We start from the raw sequence: 21509 nt of genomic DNA on the forward strand, positions 1-21509 counted from the left end.
TACTGTGCACTTTTGTGAAGGATCCAAACTTTTACCTGAGCCGCGATACGGTCCATGCCTAGGAACTGCCGTGGCACGACTGACGCGCCCGTGTAATCGGGAACGCTAGAGCGTTACTCGTCTTAGTGTAAAAAGTCCACCCCCACCCACCCAATTGCGGCCCCTTCGGAAAGTACGTTCTCTGCGAAAAGAACCACCACTCTTTTCTTCCCAAGTTTTCCGCCTGCCGCATTCCTTCCCTCCGGCGCGTCAGCGTGCGCTGACGTCATGACGCCGCACACGCAGCCCCGCCCCTGCAGAGCTCGGTGCTGGGACGGAACCCGGGTTTCTCTCAAACCCGGAATGTGAGGCCTGGGCTTGGCTCTCCCTGGACCCGTGCGCCGCTGTTTACCCGGGCCTGGGTGCGCCGCTGCTGCCCTACAGCTCGCCCCGAAGGAGCCAGGGTGGCCGTGCGCTTCTGCCGTGTGCCCGCGTGGCTGCCGCCGCCCGTCCGAATCCTCCGGGGCCGCAGAGGAGTTCGCTACGGAGGGAGGCGGGGGCCTTCGGGAGGAGGAGGCGGAGGAGGCGGAGGAGGAGGGAAGGAAGATGGCGGCCGTGGAACTAGAGTGGATCCCAGAGACTCTGTATAACACCGCCATCTCCGCTGTCGTGGACAACTACATCCGTTCCCGCCGAGACATCCGCTCCTTGCCCGAGAACATCCAATTCGATGTTTACTACAAGGTACGCACCGTAGGCCTGCTCTCCGCTCCCCTGCTGCAACCCCTAGGGCCGCACCCCCTTCCACGTCTGCGAGCCCCCGCAGTTAACCCCTCACCCCTCGTAGCAGGATCGCCTCCCCAGACATCTGGCGCGGTCTCGTGGTTGCCAGGATAGGAATACTCTGTCTCCATATCCTCTGTCTCTCAAGTTCTTGGGCCTTGATTGGTATCTCTTCCTAATGAATCTTTCCCCGTATTTTGGTGTTCCCTCCAACACCGTGCCCCCCACCCCCATAGGCCTTTTGCTTGGACTTCCTCTATTGCTCCCCTGTCCCACTCAGTTCTTTACTTCTAACCTGTGTCTTCAGAATATTTTCTCCCTTTTTACCCATATTAAGTGTCAGCATCAGCTGAACTTTTTGCTCTGCTCTTATCCCCCCTTCCTACTTACTTTCTCCTCTTGCCAAGCATTTTTTTTTTTTCCTGCTTCGTGTTCGTTTCGCCTTTCGTGTTCTTCCTTCCTAATTGAGAGGGAGATGAGGAATTAGTAGAAGTAGTTGTCTGCTTTATTGGCATTTTTTTTTAAACTTTGGTTTTTGTTTATACTTGAGGTTGAATTGGAGATTTTGTTAATATGTGAGTGGTGGTGAACTATTTGAAAGGAAGGGGGAAAATCTTTCCTGAAAGAAAAAATACTTTAGAATTTAAGTTACGTTCATGTATTTGAAAGTTGCAATCTTGCCGCATTCCTAAATAGCTGCCCCTCAGAAATCTGAACAAAAAGTCTCCCAAGTCACTCTCCAAGGAGTTTCAGAGGTAAATGTCTTAGACTTGGACAGTTTTTGCAGTGTTCCGAGAGGGAGGAGATACTTTACGGACTCGGAGCCTCCCTTTTCCTCTCCCCCTACATTTGAAAGTGAACAGTGGATTTATTATTCAGTCCTCACTGCCTTGAATCTGCGTAGATAACCCCTACTTGCCAGTAGCCACCCGTGCAAAATGTGACCAGAAGTGGAATATGACTTATTTTTTAGATCTTAAATACTTCCTCTTGATTACTAAGTTGGCAGAACACAGTGTAAATTGATATTTAACAGATGTGTATATTCTTATGTATGTATGAGGTTTTATGGCAGTTGTTTTATTGGGAAGATTGCCCACCTTCTCCACCCCACAATATTTTTTCAGAAAGCAACTGACTTGCTATATTCTACTCAAGCCAGCTGCTTTACACCAATTCTAATAATTAAAATGCCCCCCCCCCCATAAATATTTGGAGAGGATTTATTTTGGTTATTCATTTTATTATTTGGGCCCCTAAAGTAAAGAAAGCCTCCATTCATTCAAATCCCTTTGATACATTGATTTGCTTTTGTGTATATCTAAGGAAACTTTGTATATTTGAGATCCATTCCTCCCAAGGAAGGGTGAGTTTAGATTTGTCTTTCTCAACCTGGGAAACTACAGCTTTGTGTGTATGCTTACTCTGTCCATTTTATTAAATTTTGTGTAATCTTTTACACTCCGTAGAGGAGAACGTTGGAAATTCAAGCTAAGTACATTTAGTAGTTGAATTCCCTCAAAATACTTGAACATCTTTTAGTAACTTGTGCTTCTAATTGAAGCCTTTCATTTGAAGATTATCATTAGTATAAACAGATGCTGCTTTTGCCACATTTTCTGTTTCAAATAGTTAACAAAGTTTTAATATTGTTTCTTTTTGGTACACTTTTACTTCTAAATAGTTGTATGTATCTTGGAGTATGGCATTGCGCTAAAGTGAAGGAAGGTATTTAATGTGTTCCTGGAACTGTGATAAGTGCTTTTACACGTCTGGTTTAATCCTCACAATTAAACTGTAGAGTAAGGTATAACCCTGTATTAAGGGTGAGAAAGTTAAGTAATTTAATCAAGGTCTAATATTTAGTATTTAGTTCCTACCTATCCTGCCTTCTTGCTCGAGAAGATTTTGCATTTTGAGGTAATCGATTATTTCATGAAAGACGTTTATAGAACTAATTCCCTGGACTTGAATCTTTGATAGAAATATAAGGAACTTTTCTTGCTTTAAACCACCGTTTTGGTACATAAATATAAAATGCTTTTTAAGCATTTTAATGCATATAAATATAAGATACCCCTTGCCCAGTTTTTGAGCATTTTAAGAGATTGCTTATAGTTTCCAATTTTATCCAATTTAGAGCCAAGGAGAAATTCATAATCAGATTCCTTCAGCAGTCCCAACTTCCATCAATAGGCATAGTTATAGACAAAATCATAGTATTTGTGGAACCAAAAAAATACCCAATTCCCCTTGATCGTTGTAGTCCAGTGTCACTGTTAATTTTTGTGAGTAGCTTCAGGCAAAGGCACAGTCATAAAGCTTTAGGAGATGGGGTAATGGAATGAATGGAAGGTGAAGTAGGCATGCTGACTTTTCCGTAAGTAAGGAAAGGAAGGGAGAAATATGTTGATATGTAGAAAGGGTAAAGTGTGAAGGGATTTTTTTTTTTTTTTTTTTTTAATGTTTACTTACTTTTGAGAGAGAGAGAGACATAGTATGAGCAGGGCAGGGGCAGAGAGAGAGGGAGACACAGACTCTGAAGCAGGCCCCAGGCTCTGGGCTGTCAGCACAGAGCCCGACGCAGGGCTCAAACTCATGGACCGTGAGATCATGACCTGAGCCAAAGTTGGAAGCCCAACCGACTGAGCCACCCAAGCACCCCAGGATTTTTTTTTTTAAAGCATGGACGACCTTAGAATATATTGGCTGAATTTATTGGCTGAAAATGGAATGAGAGTTTAATTGTATAAGTTAGGTGCGAAATGAATTATGGAGTGGAGACCTGGAACAAGAGAATTAATTAATGAGTCTTGCCTCTTCCTTCATGTGTAAATTAAGGTATGGGTCTTAAATTGTAGTTGGAGAAAGAGTACTTTTTTCTCTAAGATCAAATGGAACAAGTTAGGGACTTCAGGTGTCAGCATAGCTAAGTTTGCAAAGAATGGTTATCCTGAATAAGGAGGTAAGATCATCTGCTGAGAGTAAGGGATAGGAGTGGTGTGGTTTCTATGTAGGGAAGCTAAACTGAAGTTGGAAGTGGCTGTTGATGTATATGGGAAGGGAAGTTTATTAACAATTTGTTTTAAAAAGTGACAGGTGGAGGAGCGCCTGGGTGGCTCAATCGGTTAAGCTTCTGATTTCATCTCAGGTCATGATCTTGTAGTTGGTGAGTTTGAGCCCCACATCGGGCTCTGTGCTGACAGCTCTGAGCCTGAAGCCACTTCAGATTCTGTATCTCCCTCTCTCTCTGCCCCTCCCCCTGCTCATGCCCTGTCTCTCTCTGTCTCAAAAATAAATAAACATTAGAAAATATATTTTTTTAGGGGCGCCTGGGTGGCGCAGTCGGTTGGGCGTCCGACTTCAGCCAGGTCACGATCTCGCAGTCCGTGAGTTCGAGCCCCGCGTCAGGCTCTGGGCTGATGGCTCAGAGCCTGGAGCCTGTTTCCGATTCTGTGTCTCCCTCTCTCTCTGCCCCTCCCCCGTTCATGCTCTGTCTCTCTCTGTCCCAAAAATAAATAAATGTTGAAAAAAAAAATTAAAAAAAAAAAAAAGAAAATATATTTTTTTAAAGTGACAGGTGGAAAAAAATAATAAAAATTTTAAAAACTTTTAAAAAGTCACAGGTGGTATAGATGGGTCAATAAAAATCCATATGTTGTAAAATAATGTCTTTGAATCTGTATAGCTTTTAACCAGGAGTGCTCAACCATTTAGGTATAGAAATGGAAAGATAAATAGAAGGAATTGTAAAGCTGTGTACCAAGTGAAAGCAAATATAGAGTGAAGGGCTGGGTTTTTAAAGAATGAAGTTTAGGATCTTTTTAACTGCTGACTGGTCTGTTTTGTGTCCTATTCCAATTACAAAATTGGCCATAGAGTTAAGTTTTGGCTAGGTGAGGTGTTTCAGTAATGTGTTCTGTTTATTTATTTTTAATTTTTTTTAATTTAAAAAAAGTTTATTTTATTTTATTTTTGAGAGACAGAGAGAGACAGCATGAGTTGGGGAGGAGCAGAGAGAGAGGGAGACACAGAATCCGAAGCAGGCTCCAGGCTCTGAGCTGTCAGCACAGAGCCCAATGCGGGGGCTCAAACTCACAAACTGTGAGATCATGACCTGAGCCACAGTCAGACGCCTAACCAACTGAGCCACCCAGGCGCCCATAATTTTTTTTGTTGTTTTTTAATTTGAGAGAGAGCATGCAAGTGGGGCTGAAAGGGGAGGGGGAGAGACAGAGAGACAGACAGAGAATCTTAAGCAGACTCCACAGAGCATGAAGTCCTGACACAGGGTTCAATCCCATGACCCTGGGATCATGACCTGAGCTGAAATTAAGAGTCTGATGCTCAATTGGTTGAGACACCCAGGCGCCCCAGTGTGTTCTATTTATTATTTTTAGGTTTTTTTTAAGTTTGTTTATTTTTGAGAGAGAGAAAGAGAGCGTATAAGCAGGGGAGAGGCTGAGGAGGTGGGGGACAGAGGATCCGAAGAAGGCTGGGCTGACAGCAGAGAGCCTGATGGAAGGCTTGAACTCCCAATGGCAAGATCACAACCTGAGCCAAAGTCAGATGCGTAACTGACTGAGCCACCCAGGTGCCCCAATTTATTATTTTTAGTCTTAACTTCAATGATTTTGGCTTTGTCTCATGCAGAAAACTGTACAAATTAATGCCTTTACTTGGTATTAGAGTCAATTTTTTTCTTTTTCTATGTATATTTCTGTTGTATAGCTATATAAAGCCTCAACTAATATCCTTGGTACTCTTTTAAAATTGGCTGGTAACAAATTGAAAAAAAAAATTCTTGCAACATATTTGACAGCCAAAGAATTAATAATCTTTTCATATAATGAGCTCTTGGGATTAATAAATTGAGAGCTAAAAACTTTATGGGGGAAGGGCATAAAGAACATAAATAGCCCAACATACCATGTATCTCTGGATGGTAAGGTAGTATGTTATAATGTCAGCTCATCTCAATTTAAGCTGTGAATTCATCTGATATATGAATCAGATGCTCAAAACTTTACCAGTACAGGAAAGTGACTAAATATGAAGTTCATCTGGAGAAATTGCTTACATGAGAATAAAGGAGTCAAAGAAATTTCCAAGATGCACAATATTTAGGAGACATATACATTATAATGTAGTCCAGTGCATTAGAAAGCTACATATTTTATTTATTTGAGAGAGAGGGTGTGTGTGCGCGTGCATGTGCACACAAAAGCAGGGGAAGGGAGAGGGAGAGAATCTCAAGTAAGCTGCCATGCCTAGCACAGAGCCTGACGTGGGGCTCCATCTCTTGATCCTGAGATCATGACCTGAGCCGAAATCAAGAGTCAGATGCTTAACCAACTGAATCACTCAGGCACCTTAGAAAGCTACATATTTTAAAACTGTGTAGCATTGGCACAAGAACAGCAGAGAGATAAATTGATTCATAGAACATAGTAGGCAGTCTAAATAGAAGTGAAAGCACATTTAAGAATTTGTTAAATGATACGGGGCGCCTGGGGTGGCTCAGTTGGTTGAGTGGCCGACTTCAGCTCAGGTCATGATCTCATAGTTTGTGGGTTCAAGCCCTGCGTTGGGCTCTGTGCTGACAGCTCAGAGCCTGGAGCCTACTTCAGATGCTGTATGTCCCTCTCTCTCTGCCCCTTCCCACCTCCTGCTTGCGCGCGCGTGCGCACACACACTCTCAAAATTAAAATAAACATTAAAACAAAATTTCAAAAAGAATTTGTTAAATGATTAAGTAAAGAGACAATGCTATATTTTAATTTTTTTAAGTTTATTTTGGGAGAGAGAGAGCGAGCAGAGAGGGACAGAGAGAGAAGAAGAGAGAGAATCCCAAGCAGGCTACATACTGTCAAAACAGAACCTGACTCAGAGCTTGAACTCACAAACCATGAGATCATGACCTGAGCCGAAATCAAGAGTTGGACATTTAACTGATTGAACCACCCAGGCAGGCACCCCAGAGACAATGCTATATTTTAATGCTTTATTTACTTTTGAGAGAGAGAGCATGCCTGCAAGCGAGCAAGGAAGGGGCAGAGAGAGAGGGAGACACAGAATCTGGAGCAGACTCCAGGCTCTGAGCTACACTTAACTAACTGAGACACCCAGGTGCCCCAACAGTGCTGTATTTTAATTGGGGAAAATATTTTTGAGACAGAGCGAGACAGGGCATGAACGGGGGAGGGTCAGAGAGAGAGGGAGACAGAATCCGAAGCAGGCTCCAGGCTCTGAGCTGTCAGCACAGAGCCCAATGCGGGGCTCGAACTCACGGACCGTGAGATCATGACCTGAGCCGAAGTCGGACGCTCAACCGACTGAGCCAGCCAGGTGCCTTAATTGGGGAAAATAAAATACATTGGGCAGCTGGCTGTTTGGGGGAATATATTCACACTATATATTAAAATGACTTCCAGGTGTATTAAAGATTTAAGTATGGCAAATGAAATCATATAAGTATCAGAATAAATTATTGGGCCATTATTCTGTTGTGGGAAATGACTGAAATTTCTTCTTTGAAGAAATTATTAAGGTGCTTTACAAATGTAAAGAATGTCAAACATTATAGGGGCAGTTAAACATTCGATTCTTGATTTCAGCTCAGGTCATGATCTCAAGGTTTGTGGGATTGAGCCCCAAGTGATTCTCTCCCTCTCTTTCTGCCCCTCACCTCACTCGCATGTGCATGTGCGCTGTCTCTCTCTCTCTCTGAAAATAAACATAAAAAATAAATAAATAAGTAAATTTAAAAAGTCAAACATTATAAAAATAAGTAACGTAAAAGATGAAGTCCTACGTTACTCATTTTGCCGACACTGTGATGCCATCTTGGCATGGAGAAGGCTTTTCTAAGCGTGAAACCAGAACCTAGAAGGAAAAAAATCAATACTTCTAAGTACATTAAAAAAGTAGGAAAAAATGTAAGCATTTTTAAAGACTATGGAAACGACAGCATTTGACACATGGGTTATATTTTTTCTTCTTTTTTTTTTAATGTTTATTTATTTTTGAGAGAGCAAGAGATAGCTTAAGCAGTATGGTAGGGGCAGAGAGAGAGAGGGAGACAGAGAATCCCAAGCACTGTCATAACAGAGCCTGATGCAGGGCTCAAACCCACAAACTGTGAGATCATGACCTGAGCCGAAATCAAGAGTTTGGATGCTTAACTGACTGAGCCATGTAGGTGCCGTGCCCCCTCCTGTTTTTTCTTTTTAATGTTTATAAGGGGTGTATTTTCTAATTGAGAAAGATGTAATACTAATCAGTATGTGAAGAATAACCAACTCATTTCCAGAAGACCTGAACAGCCAGCTCATACAAGAGGAAGATATGAATGGCCAGTAAACATCAAAAGATGCTCAACTGAAATGCAGAATCAAGCCAAAGCAATCACGAGGAACAAGAAAAAAATCTGGAGGACTCACACTACCAAGTATCAAGCTGTAGCAATTAAGATTAATATAGCATTGGCACATGGATAGACAAATAGATTGATGGAATAAAACAGTCCAGAAACAGACTGATATGTATACTGTCACATGATTTATGATAAAAGTAACACAGTGGTACAGCGGGGAAAGGAAAGTCAAATAAATGGTGCTGGTCAATTAGATATCCATATAGGAGGAAAAGTATCATGATTTTACCTTACCACCATATGCAGTGATCATTTTTGGATGGTTTGCTGATCTAAATTTGGAAAACAATTCTCACTATGTCAACAAAGATATATTTACAAAATGGCCCAAACATCAGGATAATTCCATAAATTGGATTATGTTAAGATTAAGAACATGTATTCATTAAAAGATACCATTAAGATCATGAAGAACCAAGCACAGAGTGGGAGAAGTGGGAGAAGATGCTTGAAGGACATATGCCTGATCAAAGACTCATCCTGCATCTAATATTAATACACCCCCTTTTTTTTAATGGGAAAAGAACTTGAATAGGCACCTAAAAAGACCAATATTCAATGCTATATTTTAATATTAGAATTAGAACTTGAATAGGCACCTAAAAAGACAAATATCCTGCATCTAATATTAATATACCCCCCTTTTTTTTAATGGGAAAAGAACTTGAATAGGCACCTAAAAAGACCAATATTCAAAGGACCAAGCAAGTGTTTGGAAAGCAATCATGATTGCATGAAAGGGGCTCAGCCTCATTTTGGGAAATTGCTGTGGTAGTGTACATTCTTCAGAATGACTAAATGAAGCAAAACAAAAAACAATGTTAGGACATGGAGCAATCAGAACTCTCAAACGTTGTTACTAGGAGTGTAAATTGATGAACTATCTTGGAAAACTAGCCTGTCTGCTAAAACTGAGCATATACATACTCTGGAACACAGCAATTCCACTTCAAGAAATGTACACTTAAGAACATTCAAAGTGAACAAAGAAAAAAGAGAGTCTTAAATATAGAAAACAAACTGATGGTACCAGAGGGGAGATGGGTGTGTGGGGGGGTAGTTAAAATAGGTGAAGGGAATCAAGAGTACACTCATTGTGATGAGCACTGAGTAACATATAGAATTGTTGAATCACCATATTGTACATTGAAACTAATATAACACTGTATGTTAACTAAACTGGAATTTAAATTTTTAAAATTCACACACACCATCAATAGAATTAGTAAGTAGTGGAATAGTCATGTAGTGGAATACTATGCTATGAAAATGAACGAATTGCAGTTGTTTGACACAATATGAATGAATCTTACAAGTGATACTGTAAGAAACCAGTGACAGGAATATACACCAGAGGCTCCCAGACTTTCTCCCTTCATGGTACTTGGTTCATGGCACTTGTAGGCCAAAAGAAATACCTAAACTGTTCTGTTTATTAAGTAGTAGATATGAACAACTTAGTAATACTTACGTCCCAACAAGTTAAGAGCCATTAAAATAATGCACAAAAATTGAAAAAAAATTAGTACTTTTACTTCATTTTTAAATAACCACAATTAGTAATGGGATGTATACTTTCAGCACTGTACAACTTCTCAAATCTTGGAATCAGATTGGACACCCACCACCCTCATTTTCTGTTCCATGTTGATTTTTACACATTACTTATTATTATAGCAACCACTGAAAATGGCAGCTTATTAACAAAGATTAGACATCACTGAAAAGAATATAGCAATCTAGTAGTTGGCATGGTGTAATACAGATGTTGAATATCATTTCTCTCAAATTTAAAATAACTTGCAGTCCCCAGGCACCCTTGGTGCAGTTTGGAAACTGTGGGTATATTGTGTATTTTTCCATTTATTTAATGTTCAAAAACAATCAAAATTAAAAGTGTTGGAAGTCAAGAGAGGATCTTTTTTTTCTTTTTTCTTTTTTAGTCTTTGGAGGATATTGATTACACAGGGTCACAAAGGGAGGTGCCTGGAATTCTGATAATACTCTGTGATCTAGATGTTGGTTTACATGTGTGTTCACTTTGTGAAAATTTATTGTTGCATTTAAATATGAGTTGTACACTCTATGTTATGCTTCAGTAAAAAGGTTTTTAAAAAATAACATCCGTCTTTATCAGATTGTCAAACTTAAAGATTGAAATCATTCATACCCTTTAACCACAATACCATTTACAGATTTTAATCCTACAGGACTGCTTGTGAATGTGGAGAAAGTTCCATTTAGGGATGTTCACTACAATGTTGTTTATGATGGCAAAAATTGGAAACAAACTAAATGCTAATCAAACAGGAACAGAATATCATACTGCAGTTATAAAGAATGAGGAGGCTGTATATACTGAGGTAGAGATGCCAGAGCACATCAAGTGGGGAGAATAAGAAGCTATTTATAAAGTAGTATGAATAACATAATCCTGTTTGTGTGGTTTTTTTTAAAAATGCTTATTTATTTATTTTGAGAGAGCGAGCAAGTGGGGGGAGGGGCAGAGAGAGAGGGAGAGAGAATCCCAAGCAGACTGTGCACCGTCAGCGAAGAACCTGACATGGGACTCGATCCCACCAACCACGAGCTCATGACCTGAGCTGAAACCAAGAGTCAAGACACTTACTGACTGAGCCACCCAGGGGTGTGTGCGTGCACGCGTGCGTGTGTTTTAAAGTAGAAGAATATATGTGTATGTTTCTATGTGCGTTGAAATAAAGAATCTAGAGAAACACAAAGTTTTAGTGGTATTTATTCAAGGGATAGGATTCCAGTTGCTTTTTACTTTGCACATACATCCTTTCTGTTTTATTTTAATACTTGGATTTTTATGACCATGTATTATTTTGATACATAAAATAAGTAAAATTGAATTTTTTTAAGTTTTATTTATTTTGAGAGGGAGAGAGTGTGTGTATGTGCACAAGCAGGAGAGAAGGAGAAACAGAGAATCCCAAGCAGCCTTCACACTGTCATTGTGGAGGCTGACATGAGGCTCGAACTCACCAACTGTGAGGTCATGACCTGAGCCTAAATGAAGAGTTGGATGCTTAACCAGCTGAGCCACCCAGTCTCAGTTGAGTTAAAAATTGAATTTTTAAGAAAGGATATCTGAACGTGAAATCATCCTAAGAGGAAAATAGCCTAAAAACTCAAATATTTGTCAGTGTGAATGAGAACTAAGTCCATGTAGTTTAATACAAAAAAATAATTCAACTAATTAATTACATAGTTGATTCAGTAGCTAGCCAAATCAAGAAACATGAGTGAAAGCTCTCATTTTCAAAATTAAGAATAAGAAAGAAAATAATAAAACCACACAGATGCACTGGAAAGAGGAAAGTAGCTTTTTAAATTGTAGAATGGCTTCTTTAGTTGTAGGAGAGCGTGTACAATTCTATGCTAATCTGCCTGAAAACCTTACTGAAATTATGTTTCTAGGAAAATATAAATGACCAAAGAAGTTAATAGACTAAAAACCATTTTAGAACAATTAAAAAAAAAAAGTTGAACAATTATGTTTCTCCCTTTGTACATCTGCCTTCTCCCTCAGCAAGCAAACAACTACCACTGACTTCAGGAACTTTCTTGAGTGTATTCAGAGAAGAATTGATGCTACTGGAACTTAACCTGTTTCAGACCAACCTAATTCTTTCCAATTAAAAAAAAAAGGAAAAGAGGTCAACATAGGGTGCCTGGGTGGCTGAGTCAGTGAGCGTCCAAGTCTCGATTTCAGCTCAGGTCACGATCTCACAATCATGGAATCCAGCCCGAGTTGGGTCCTGTGCTGGACCTGGAGCCTGCTTGAGATTCTCTCTCTTCCTCTGCCTCTTCCCCTCCCTCAAAAACAAAACAAAACAGGTCAACGTAACACTGATACCTAAACCTAAAGTAGCAACAAAAAGAAGATCTCTTGAGAACCTCACTTGTGATTCATGAGGCAGAATTTATAAATAATAACAAATACCAATCATTGTGTCTGTTAATATAATTCATATTAATAAGACAGGGAACTATCATCATAATATAAAAACCTAAATGTCTCTCCCTTTAAACTTTTAATAGGAAATACAGATTGACATTATAAACATACTTAATCAAAAGATAATATACATATATAAACAGGAATACTTAGTGGTGAAACACTTAAAGCATTCCGATTAAAATCAGGACTATAATAAGATACCTTCTATTATCCGTATCGTTGCCATTGTTGTTTCTTTTGGCCACTGAAGCCAAACTGATTTTTTCTTCTTCTTCTTCTTCCTTTTTTTGTTTTTGTTTTTTTTTTTTTTAAGATTTTAAGTAATCTCTGTACCCAATATGGGGCTCAAATTTACAACCCCAAGATCAAGAGTTGCATGCTCTACCAACTGAGCCATCCAGGCACTCCAGACTGATTTTTTTCTTTTTTCTTTCTTTCTTTCTTTTTTCTTTTTTTAATGTTTGTTTATTTTTGAGAGAGAGAGACAGAGGGTGACCAGGGGAGGGGCAGAGAGAGAGAGGGAGACACAGAATCAAAAGCAGGCTCCAGGCTCCAGGCTCTAGGCTCTAGGCTCTAGGCTCTGAGCTGTCAGTACAGAGCCCGACACGGGGCTCAAACAGCCTTTGAGCTATGAGATCATGACCTGAGCCGAAGTCGGCCACTTTACCAACTGAGCCACCCAAGTGCCCTGGACTGATTTTTTTCTTAAGTGAAATATAGTTGAGTATCATTCAGTTTTTTTGTTTTTATTTTTTTAAGTTTATTTTTGTTTATTTTGAGAGAGTGTGCACTCGAACAGGAGAGGGGTAGGATGGAGGGAGAGAGAGAGAATCCCAGGCAGGCTCCACACTGTCAGTACAGAGCCTGATGTGGGGCTTGGACCCACTGACTGTGAGATCATGACCTGAGCCGAAAGCAAGAGTTGGATGCTTAACCAACTGAGACACCCAGGCACCCCTAGATTTTTTTATTTTTATTTTTTTAAGTGGTTAGACTTTTCATACTTCTTTCTGGAACTGTATACTGCATATTCAGGATTTCTGAGGTGCTGATTAGTGCAATTAGAATAAAGAAATTTAAGGGGTGCCTAGTAGCTCAGTTGAGTGTCTGACTCTTGATTTCAGCTCAGGTCATGATCCCGTGGTGGTGGGATTGAGCCCCACATTTGGCTCCATGCTGACAGCATGGAACCTGCTTGGGATTCTCTCTCTCCCTCTCTCTGCCCCTTCCCTGCATGCTCTCTGTCTCTCTCTTAAATACAAATTTTAAAAAATGTGAAATGGAAAAAGGTTTTAATTTACATAATGGAGTATTAAAGTTTATGAAACATACTCAAGGCTCTTGCAAATCAGTAAGAAAAAGGACTGAAAAGAAATGTGCTATTATGTTGATAGTGATTTTCACTAGATGGTAAAATTGAGTGAATGTTTTTCCTTTTTATACGTTATTTTCCATATTCTCTAATTTTTCTAAAAACATGTAATTCTTCTAAGTCCGAGGAAGCAAATTGTTTAAAGTTGGTTACCTACAATACAGAATGAGTTTCCATATAGAGACAGAATGTATTTCTTAGAACTATACTGCTGTCTTTCTACTGCCTCCTGGATAGACCTAATTTTCACCGCAGATTGGTAATGAAGCTTTGAGAAGCTGAGAAACTTCTTACCAAATAAAAGAGATCACAGACACATATTGACTTACATATGGCTGGTTATCGTTGTTAGGTATTACTACTAACCCAGATTTTTTGATCATTTATATCATGGTAGCCTCTTCCACCATTAACATACTCATGTAAATTACACAAGTGACCCCCTCAACTGAGGGATAGAGTTAGAGAATCTGTATACTAGACCTGATTTCATCCTCATAATGAATGGGGAAAAAACTCTTAGTTTCTTGTTAAATGGATGTGGATGCAATAGCATCTTCATATGTGGACAGCATATTTAAACTTTAGTAAAGGGTTGCCCTCTTATTTGAGTGTTAACTGTTTCTTGTGCTTTTTAATAATATGAGTGTATTAACCTCTTGACTTACTTGCCAATAAGCAAAGCATTTGCCCTGCAATATAAGAATAATCATGTTGGTCAGTTGAATTAAATTTAAAAAAGTATGACATGGAACCAATGAGGGTAGAGCAGCTAAGAAATTAAAATGTTAATAAGAAGCAAGACATTTAAGTGTTGTTTTATCTTCAAAAGAAAGCATTTACCTTTTAATTATGTGTGTATTATGTTAAAATACTTCTGTGACACTTTAATCCAAGAATTTATAATCTGAGACCCCAATGTAATCAGTTACAGGACTTACATATCATATACAATATAAGAACAAAGGAAATATTATATTACAATGTGAATTTTTTCAGAGCTACATTTCAGATGAATTTTGAGATTAGAGAATTTTTCGAGTAAATATATGAGTGAAGATCGTACGTGTGTATTAAATAGAACAATTTGTTACTTTTATTTTAGAGGTGAAGGATACATTTGTTTAGAGATAAAGGAGACATTCTTTTTTAAAAACCTTTTATTAAAACATTTAAACACAAAAGTAGATAGAATGACCTCTGTGTGTCTGTTGTCCAGCTTTAACAGTTACCAGTTTTTGGCCAGTCTTGGTAAATCTGTTCTACCACATCCCCCTTTCCTATAGTATTTGGAAGCAAATCTAGGCATCATATAATTTCATCTGCTAATGTTTTAGTAGCCACCTTACTCTTACAACCCCTAAAAAATTTAATAGTAGTTTCTTACTGTTACTGAATATACAGTTATTCAATTTTCAGTTTTAAATGTGAAATTTGTATGTAATTTTACAGTTTGCTTATTTGGGTCAGGATCTAGATAAGTTCTACAGGTTGGCTGTTGGTTGATCTCTCTCTTAAGTCTTTTTTGATCTATAGGTGGCCTTTCCATCTGTTTTCTTATCTTTGCAGTTTATTTGTTGAAGAAAGAGAATCCTTTGTCTTACAGACAGTGCATAGTTTTCCTGTAGCCTGGATTTCAGTGATCATGATATAAAACATTTTCATCATCCTTTCTAGATGTTTTAGTCTTTGTCTCTGTGGGGGCTTCATGGGTTTCACTGATTTCAGATTTCAGCTTTTAATACCAAGTTTTGGGTTTGGGGTCTGTAAATCATTTAGGTAGTATGAATTGGGACTGCATAGTCCTATGTGTCTTAGGTTTGAAGTTTCAGTTTTTCACTGCAGACTTTGAAGGCTGTGGATATTCTTGACTTTTTCATTCCTGGTTTAGGCAGGTAGTTCAGCTCCAAGTCCCTTTGCTTACAAGGATCTGCTGTCTGGACTCCTTCCTATCTGGTGTTTTGTACTCTACCCACAACCACTCAGAGGTATAAACTATTCTGTTTTTCTTCCTTCCCAGCTGTTTTTCAGTTTTGACAGCTGTGAAGTTTTTGCTCTTGGTTTCAAACTCCGCTATTTATCCAAAAGTTCTCTTCTGATAACTTTATTCAGCAGTTCCTTTTGTTTGGAAAAGAGCTGGAAGGTTTTCATATGTGTCGCTGTCATCTACCTATTGCCAGAAGCTTTACTCCTGTTTGTCTTCAAAACTCAGCTGAAATTCTTCTTAGAGTAGTTACTTCATTTGTGATACTAAAACACTCTGTTTACCTCCATTGTATAATCTGTGAGCATTATCTTTCTGCTCTGACAGATTCTACATTTTTTGAGATCAGAGAACAACTCTTACTTTGTATTCCTGTGATGACCATAGTCACTAATATATCCCTGATACCTAGCACAGTGTCTTACACAAATGTTCCTGATATTTATTAATGAGAAAATAAGTAGAATATTTCTAGCTATAGTTTTCTTGCCTTTGATATGAAAAATGACAAAGATAAAACAGGTTCAGTAAGCCATGAGTTTCATGTACTTAATATGCCAGGGTACTTGGTAAAAGATCAGATGTTAATAGGAAACATCTATTTTTGTCTATCAACTTAAGCATCTATTATTTAGAATTTGTTCTTGACTTTCACATTTAGGTACTGGCAGTTTATGTTCTTCATCACTAGGGTACACTAGTGTATAAAGTTTGCATTGAAATTTGTTCTCAGAGTTTATTGTATGAGCACTATGGTATAGAGTACTATGGAGAAAGGACATAAGATTATGCCTAATCAGTGTTTCTCTTTAAGGTGCTCACAGTGTGGTTGGGAGACAATAAGTAACTATGTATGAAGCTGGGGTTTTTCCCTAAGTGTTGAATTCTTTAGCTAAATTTGGGCAGTTTCAATAAATAATGATAGAATAACAATACTAAATATTTGATTCTCTAACTGTAAACTTCAGAATAGAGACTGTGTCTTGCTTTTTTTTGTTTTTTCTGAGGTTGAGTTCCATCCAAAGTAGATCGCTACCAATTTGGATTACGGATTCAGAAAGCATTGAATGTATATCTAGCTAATGCTATGCAGTGTGCTAGGTATTGGGGGTATAGTGATAACAGTGGTCACCTCACAGAGTGTAGAGTGTAATGGAGTGACATGTTGAACAAGTTTAGTGAATGTGTGCATGTATGTCTTGATGCTGATATGGAGGAAAATACAGTGTGTCATGAGAAAGTATAACAGGGAACAGAATTTAGATTGGGGAGTAAAGGGCAGGTCTCTATGAGAAGGTGACAAATTAGTGGAGACCATTAGGAAGAGTTACAGATTAACCCGGCAAAGAATCACAGTACTAGTGCTTCATGTGGAGGCAGTAGCATATGTGTGCAAAACTCACGAGGTGAGATAGAGCTAAAAGAAAGCTAATGTGGCAGGAATATAGGAGACAGGGAGAAAGAATGGTAAAAAATGAGGTTTGAAAAATAGGCAGGAGTCAGATAACTTTTAGAGACTTGTAGCCCATATTAAAAATTTTGAATTATGTTCACACTGAGGCTGCCATTGAAAAGTTTTAAACAAGGAATGCCATGAAATAATTTACATTTTTAAAAGATCATTCTGACTGCTGTGCAGAATTGATTAGAAGAGGACAAGAGTGGTAATGGAGAAGCCAGTTCTACCTAACCTTTTCAGTAATCCAAGTGAACGATTTGAAATATAAATCCTGTCTCACATATGTGCAGTTTATTGAATATTGTCCAGCTTTTGAAAAAACATACACATATGTAATGGTAGATAAACAATTTAAAAACAAAAGAGGGCCTATATTGCTCAAACTTTTCTAAAACTTGTTCATTTTTACGTGTCATGGTAATTTTTCTTTGATAACAACTGCTTTTCATTTCTGAAGATTTTTGCTCTTTACTGACTCTTCAAGAGGGGATAACAGTTTCAAACATGAGTGAGGTACATGAGTTTCATAGATTGTGTCTGTATGTTCTTAGACCATAGCTTGAATTCACTTTCTTTTATGTTTTTTTCTAAACCTTTCCAAGTTTCTGTTGTTGGGAATTAGCCAAGATTATTTTGTATGCTAATCTGATGTCAGAACTAAGCTGTTCAGTCTTAGCCTGTGGTGATTTTGAATTGGCTGGGAAAGCAACCAATTAAAAATCCCTCTGGTTAAGGAAGACTTTCATCCCCATCTTTATCTCCCAAAGAGTTTTCTGGGTTTGGGGCTGGCTGGCATTGCCCTTGCAGTAGTTTTTCCTTCAGTATGTTATAAGATTTTTACTTTAGTCTGTTCTAAAACATCACCAGGAATTCCATCCCTTTGTATCTTCAAGGTGTTAATTCTTATATATGTGTGTTACTAATATTTACTTGGTTTCATTGTATTTACATTTTTTATTTATAATATTTTATATTCTCGGGCATTTTAGGGTTTTATATAATCACTTATCTCTATGATTTTTGCCTGTGATAGGTTTCAAAAGGCAGTGTTTACCAAGTAGCTTTTAATATTGCTGTCATTTAAGTCTGGAATTTATTTTTACTATATTTTATTAGGAGACATCTAACTTTGTTTTCCCATTTTTTTTCTTTTTTTAAATGTTTGTTTATTTTTGAGTGACAGCATGCACACGAGCCAGGGGAGGGGCAGACGGGGGACAAAGGGATCTCACTAATCGTGAGATCATGACCTGAGCCAAAGTCTGATTGATGCTTAACCTACTGAGCCACCCAGGTGCCCCCCCCCCTTTTTTTTAAGTTTTGAGAAAGAGAAAGAGAGCACATGCATGCACCCACAGGGAAGGGTGGAGAGAGAGAATCTTGAGCAGGCTCCACATGGGGCCTATACCTGGAACTTGAGATCATGACCTGATCTAGAGTCGGATGCCCAACCGACTGAGCATCCAGGCGCTCCTCCTTTCCCCATTTTTATGCACTCTTTGTTAGCTCCTTCTTCAGTGATCAAAAAATTTTTTTCTTCATCATGTTAATTTTTTACACACTGTGGTCTGCTTTTGAAGTTTGCATTTTGTTCCATTGATTGGTTTGTCTTCATACCTTTCCAGTATTGTTTTAGTTGTATTATATTGTCTGGTTTTATATCTCTTAGGAGGTAATTTACCTACTTCTAAAAATAAACTATTTTCCCTTAAAGAACCAAAAGTTGATAGAGTCCTTTAATAGCCTTGTTATTCATTGGGTACAGAATATAATATGAAACACTTAACAATGAACTGAAGTAAGTAAGATTTAAAAAAAATTTTTTTAATGTTTCTTTATTTGTGAGAAAGAGAGAGAACGCGTGTGCACAAGGAGGGGAGGGGCAGAGAGAAGGAGACACAGAATCTGAAGCAGGCTCCAGGCTCGGAGCTGTCAGCACAGAGCCCAATGTGGGGCTCGAACTCACGAACTGTAAAATCATTACCTTAACCAACTGAGCCCCCAGGGACCCCCTAAATAAGTCAGATTTTTAAAAATCTAATCAGAATTCTTACCAAGGAATCTGGAGCCTCAGTTTCCTCCAAGCTCTACTCTATAAGCTGTATGAATCTATGAAAGAATAAATCTTTAAGTCTGCTATAAAAACGTTAAAAATCATCCTATTTATTTATTTATTTATTTATTTATTTTTAATTTACATCCAAGTTAGCGTATAGTGCAACAATGATTTTAGTAGTAGATTCCTTAATGCCCCTTACCCATTTAGCCCATCCGACTCCCCCCAACCAAGCTAAAAATTACTCTTTTTATATATACTCTTCCTTCCTGATAGATTGGCAGTGTAGTGTACATTATTAAGAACATGGATGTAAAGACAGACTGCCAGGGGCCGGATTTGTGCTTTACCACTTTTTAGTTGTATGATTTTGAGCAGGTTATTTAATTTTATATGCCTCAATTTCCTTATCTGTGAAAGTATAGAGTGAGTTACTTATGAAAAGCACTTAGAACAATGCCTGGCACATATTAGATCTTTTTAAGAATTAAATGCTATTTTTATTCTGGATCAGTATCCGCAAATCCCATTCACAGAATGTCTAAGTTTGCATTTTTGGATAAACCTGGTAAGGATAATTGGAAACAATTAAGTCATTACCCTCTTCCCAGAATTTAAATGTGAACCCATTTTTAGCTAGAAAAATTGAACAGAGTAAAAGGGGGGGGAGGGGCTTGTGTTAATAAGGGCATGTTTACATTGTAACTAAGGAAGCAACTTTTCAGAATTTTAATTTCAAATCCCATTTAGTAAGATATACCAGTTTTCAGTCATTAAAGGCATACGATGAGTTGTAATGTATACAAAGCTTAATTGTCTTTGGTGAGTACAGGCAAAAAGGTTGTATAACTTGTTTTCATTCTCCTATCTTAAAGAAATTGTAAGCCTTAAGTTTGCTAATGATAAGTTATTTTGGTAAGAAGTGAGGTTTTTTTGTACTATACCATTTTGGGAGTGTGTGTATATATTTATTTTGATAAGTAGATTTACTTTTCTGCCCTAAATAAAAACTTATCACGTTGTTAAGCTCCCAAATACGGATTAGGTCATACATTCTCAACTTTATTTTCTGAGTTATTCTCTGTTGGTTAATAGTCAAAGTAAATATGACAGTGATTAATAATAGTGAATTTTACTGTTTACATTCCCAGAAGTTCTTACTATAGCAGAAAACATAATCATCTCTAAAATTAGCAAATCTTTCCTTATGAAAGTTTACTGTTAATATGAGTATCCAACCGTTTTATATGAAGATGACATTTTGCTTCCCCTTCCTGGGCATGTGGTAGCCCCTTATCTCTTCTCTTCGGTAATTGTTACGGATTTTTCACAGCAGTCCTTATTGATTTGCATTAATATACTTATGTAATTTGACCTGGCTTCCATTGTGACTAGTGATTTATGCCCAAGAACTAGTTGATTGAGTTTGTAGTATATTTTCCCAGCACAAAGTTAACTGGCCCATTTTGGCACATGAACTCTAGATCTTGTCTTCTTTTTGAAACCCCTGTTCTGTAAACTGAGCTAAGAGTTAAGTGTAATATAAAGTGAATAAGATAAAATTCCAGCCTTCTAAGGCACTATATTTATATAGCATATAAAAATTCAAAGCATTTGGTGAAGCTGGAGTGGGAGAAGGAGGGACAGTAGTATTTGTCTCTTTTTAACCGTGTGCATATATTATTTGTGATAAACATTGAACACATTTGTTAAAATGTTACTTTTAAAAGAAGTAAAAGAATGTAACTTTTAAAAAGTCAGGCAAAATGAGTAAGGGATTGTGACATGATTAGAAATCCTGCCATCTTGGATTATTTTAATTTATTTTTTCATCCTGGATTACTTTATTTAAGATTTTATTTTTAAGCAGTCTCTTTACCCAATGTGGGGCCTGAACTCACAACCCTGAGATCAAAAGTTGCACACTCTCCTGACTGAGCCAGCCAGGCACCCCCCCCCCCCCCCCGCCATCTTGGATTACTTTAGACATGATCTGTTAATTTTAAAAGTTTCTTGAACATAACTTTTTATGTTTATTTAATAAGTGTATAGCACTTTGTAGAATTTAACATGTATCAGATACTAATTTTTAAATTAAATTAATTTTAAATGTTAATTTTTAACTTTATATACAACTATTAAAATGTCTTGTATGAATTGTAAAAATTTGTTAATTTACTATTGCTGTGGAATCATACTGACTTTGGGTAGTACCCATTAAATTCATTAAATATTAAGTCCATCGAATTATATCTAGAAGTATAATTAAAGTAAAATTAAAATTAAATTAAAAATTTTTAATTACCTTTTTTATTTTTCATTTCAGCTTTACCAACAGGGACGCTTATGTCAACTGGGCAGTGAATTTTGTGAATTGGAAGTTTTTGCTAAAGTATTGAGAGCTTTGGATAAAAGGTAAATACACTTTTTAAAAATTGTAGTGAACCATACAT

At 37.8% G+C, this 21509-nt stretch overlaps 2 protein-coding genes across 2 annotated transcripts in view; one reads left to right on the forward strand and one right to left on the reverse strand.

Moving 5' to 3' along the window:
- Positions 1-279: 279 nt before the first annotated feature.
- Positions 280-21509, forward strand: part of APPBP2 (amyloid beta precursor protein binding protein 2) — a 51708-nt gene continuing 30478 nt past the window's right edge. The window contains exons 1-2 of the mRNA XM_019431081.2: positions 280-723; positions 21383-21471. Coding sequence (XP_019286626.1) covers positions 586-723; positions 21383-21471 — 227 coding nt within the window. The 5' untranslated portion in view covers positions 280-585. The remainder of the gene's footprint in view (positions 724-21382; positions 21472-21509) is intronic.
- The window catches only part of CHCT1 (CHD1 helical C-terminal domain containing 1), a 73335-nt gene continuing 52816 nt past the window's right edge, over positions 991-21509 (reverse strand). Inside the window, exon 6 of the mRNA XM_019431083.2 lies at positions 991-1222. Within this exon, the coding sequence (XP_019286628.2) occupies positions 1149-1222 (74 nt within the window). The 3' untranslated portion in view covers positions 991-1148. The remainder of the gene's footprint in view (positions 1223-21509) is intronic.

Source organism: Panthera pardus, unplaced genomic scaffold (assembly GCF_024362965.1).
Source record: "Panthera pardus isolate Hobbes unplaced genomic scaffold, ASM2436296v1 HiC_scaffold_3, whole genome shotgun sequence".
Classification (NCBI taxonomy): Eukaryota; Metazoa; Chordata; class Mammalia; order Carnivora; family Felidae; genus Panthera; species Panthera pardus.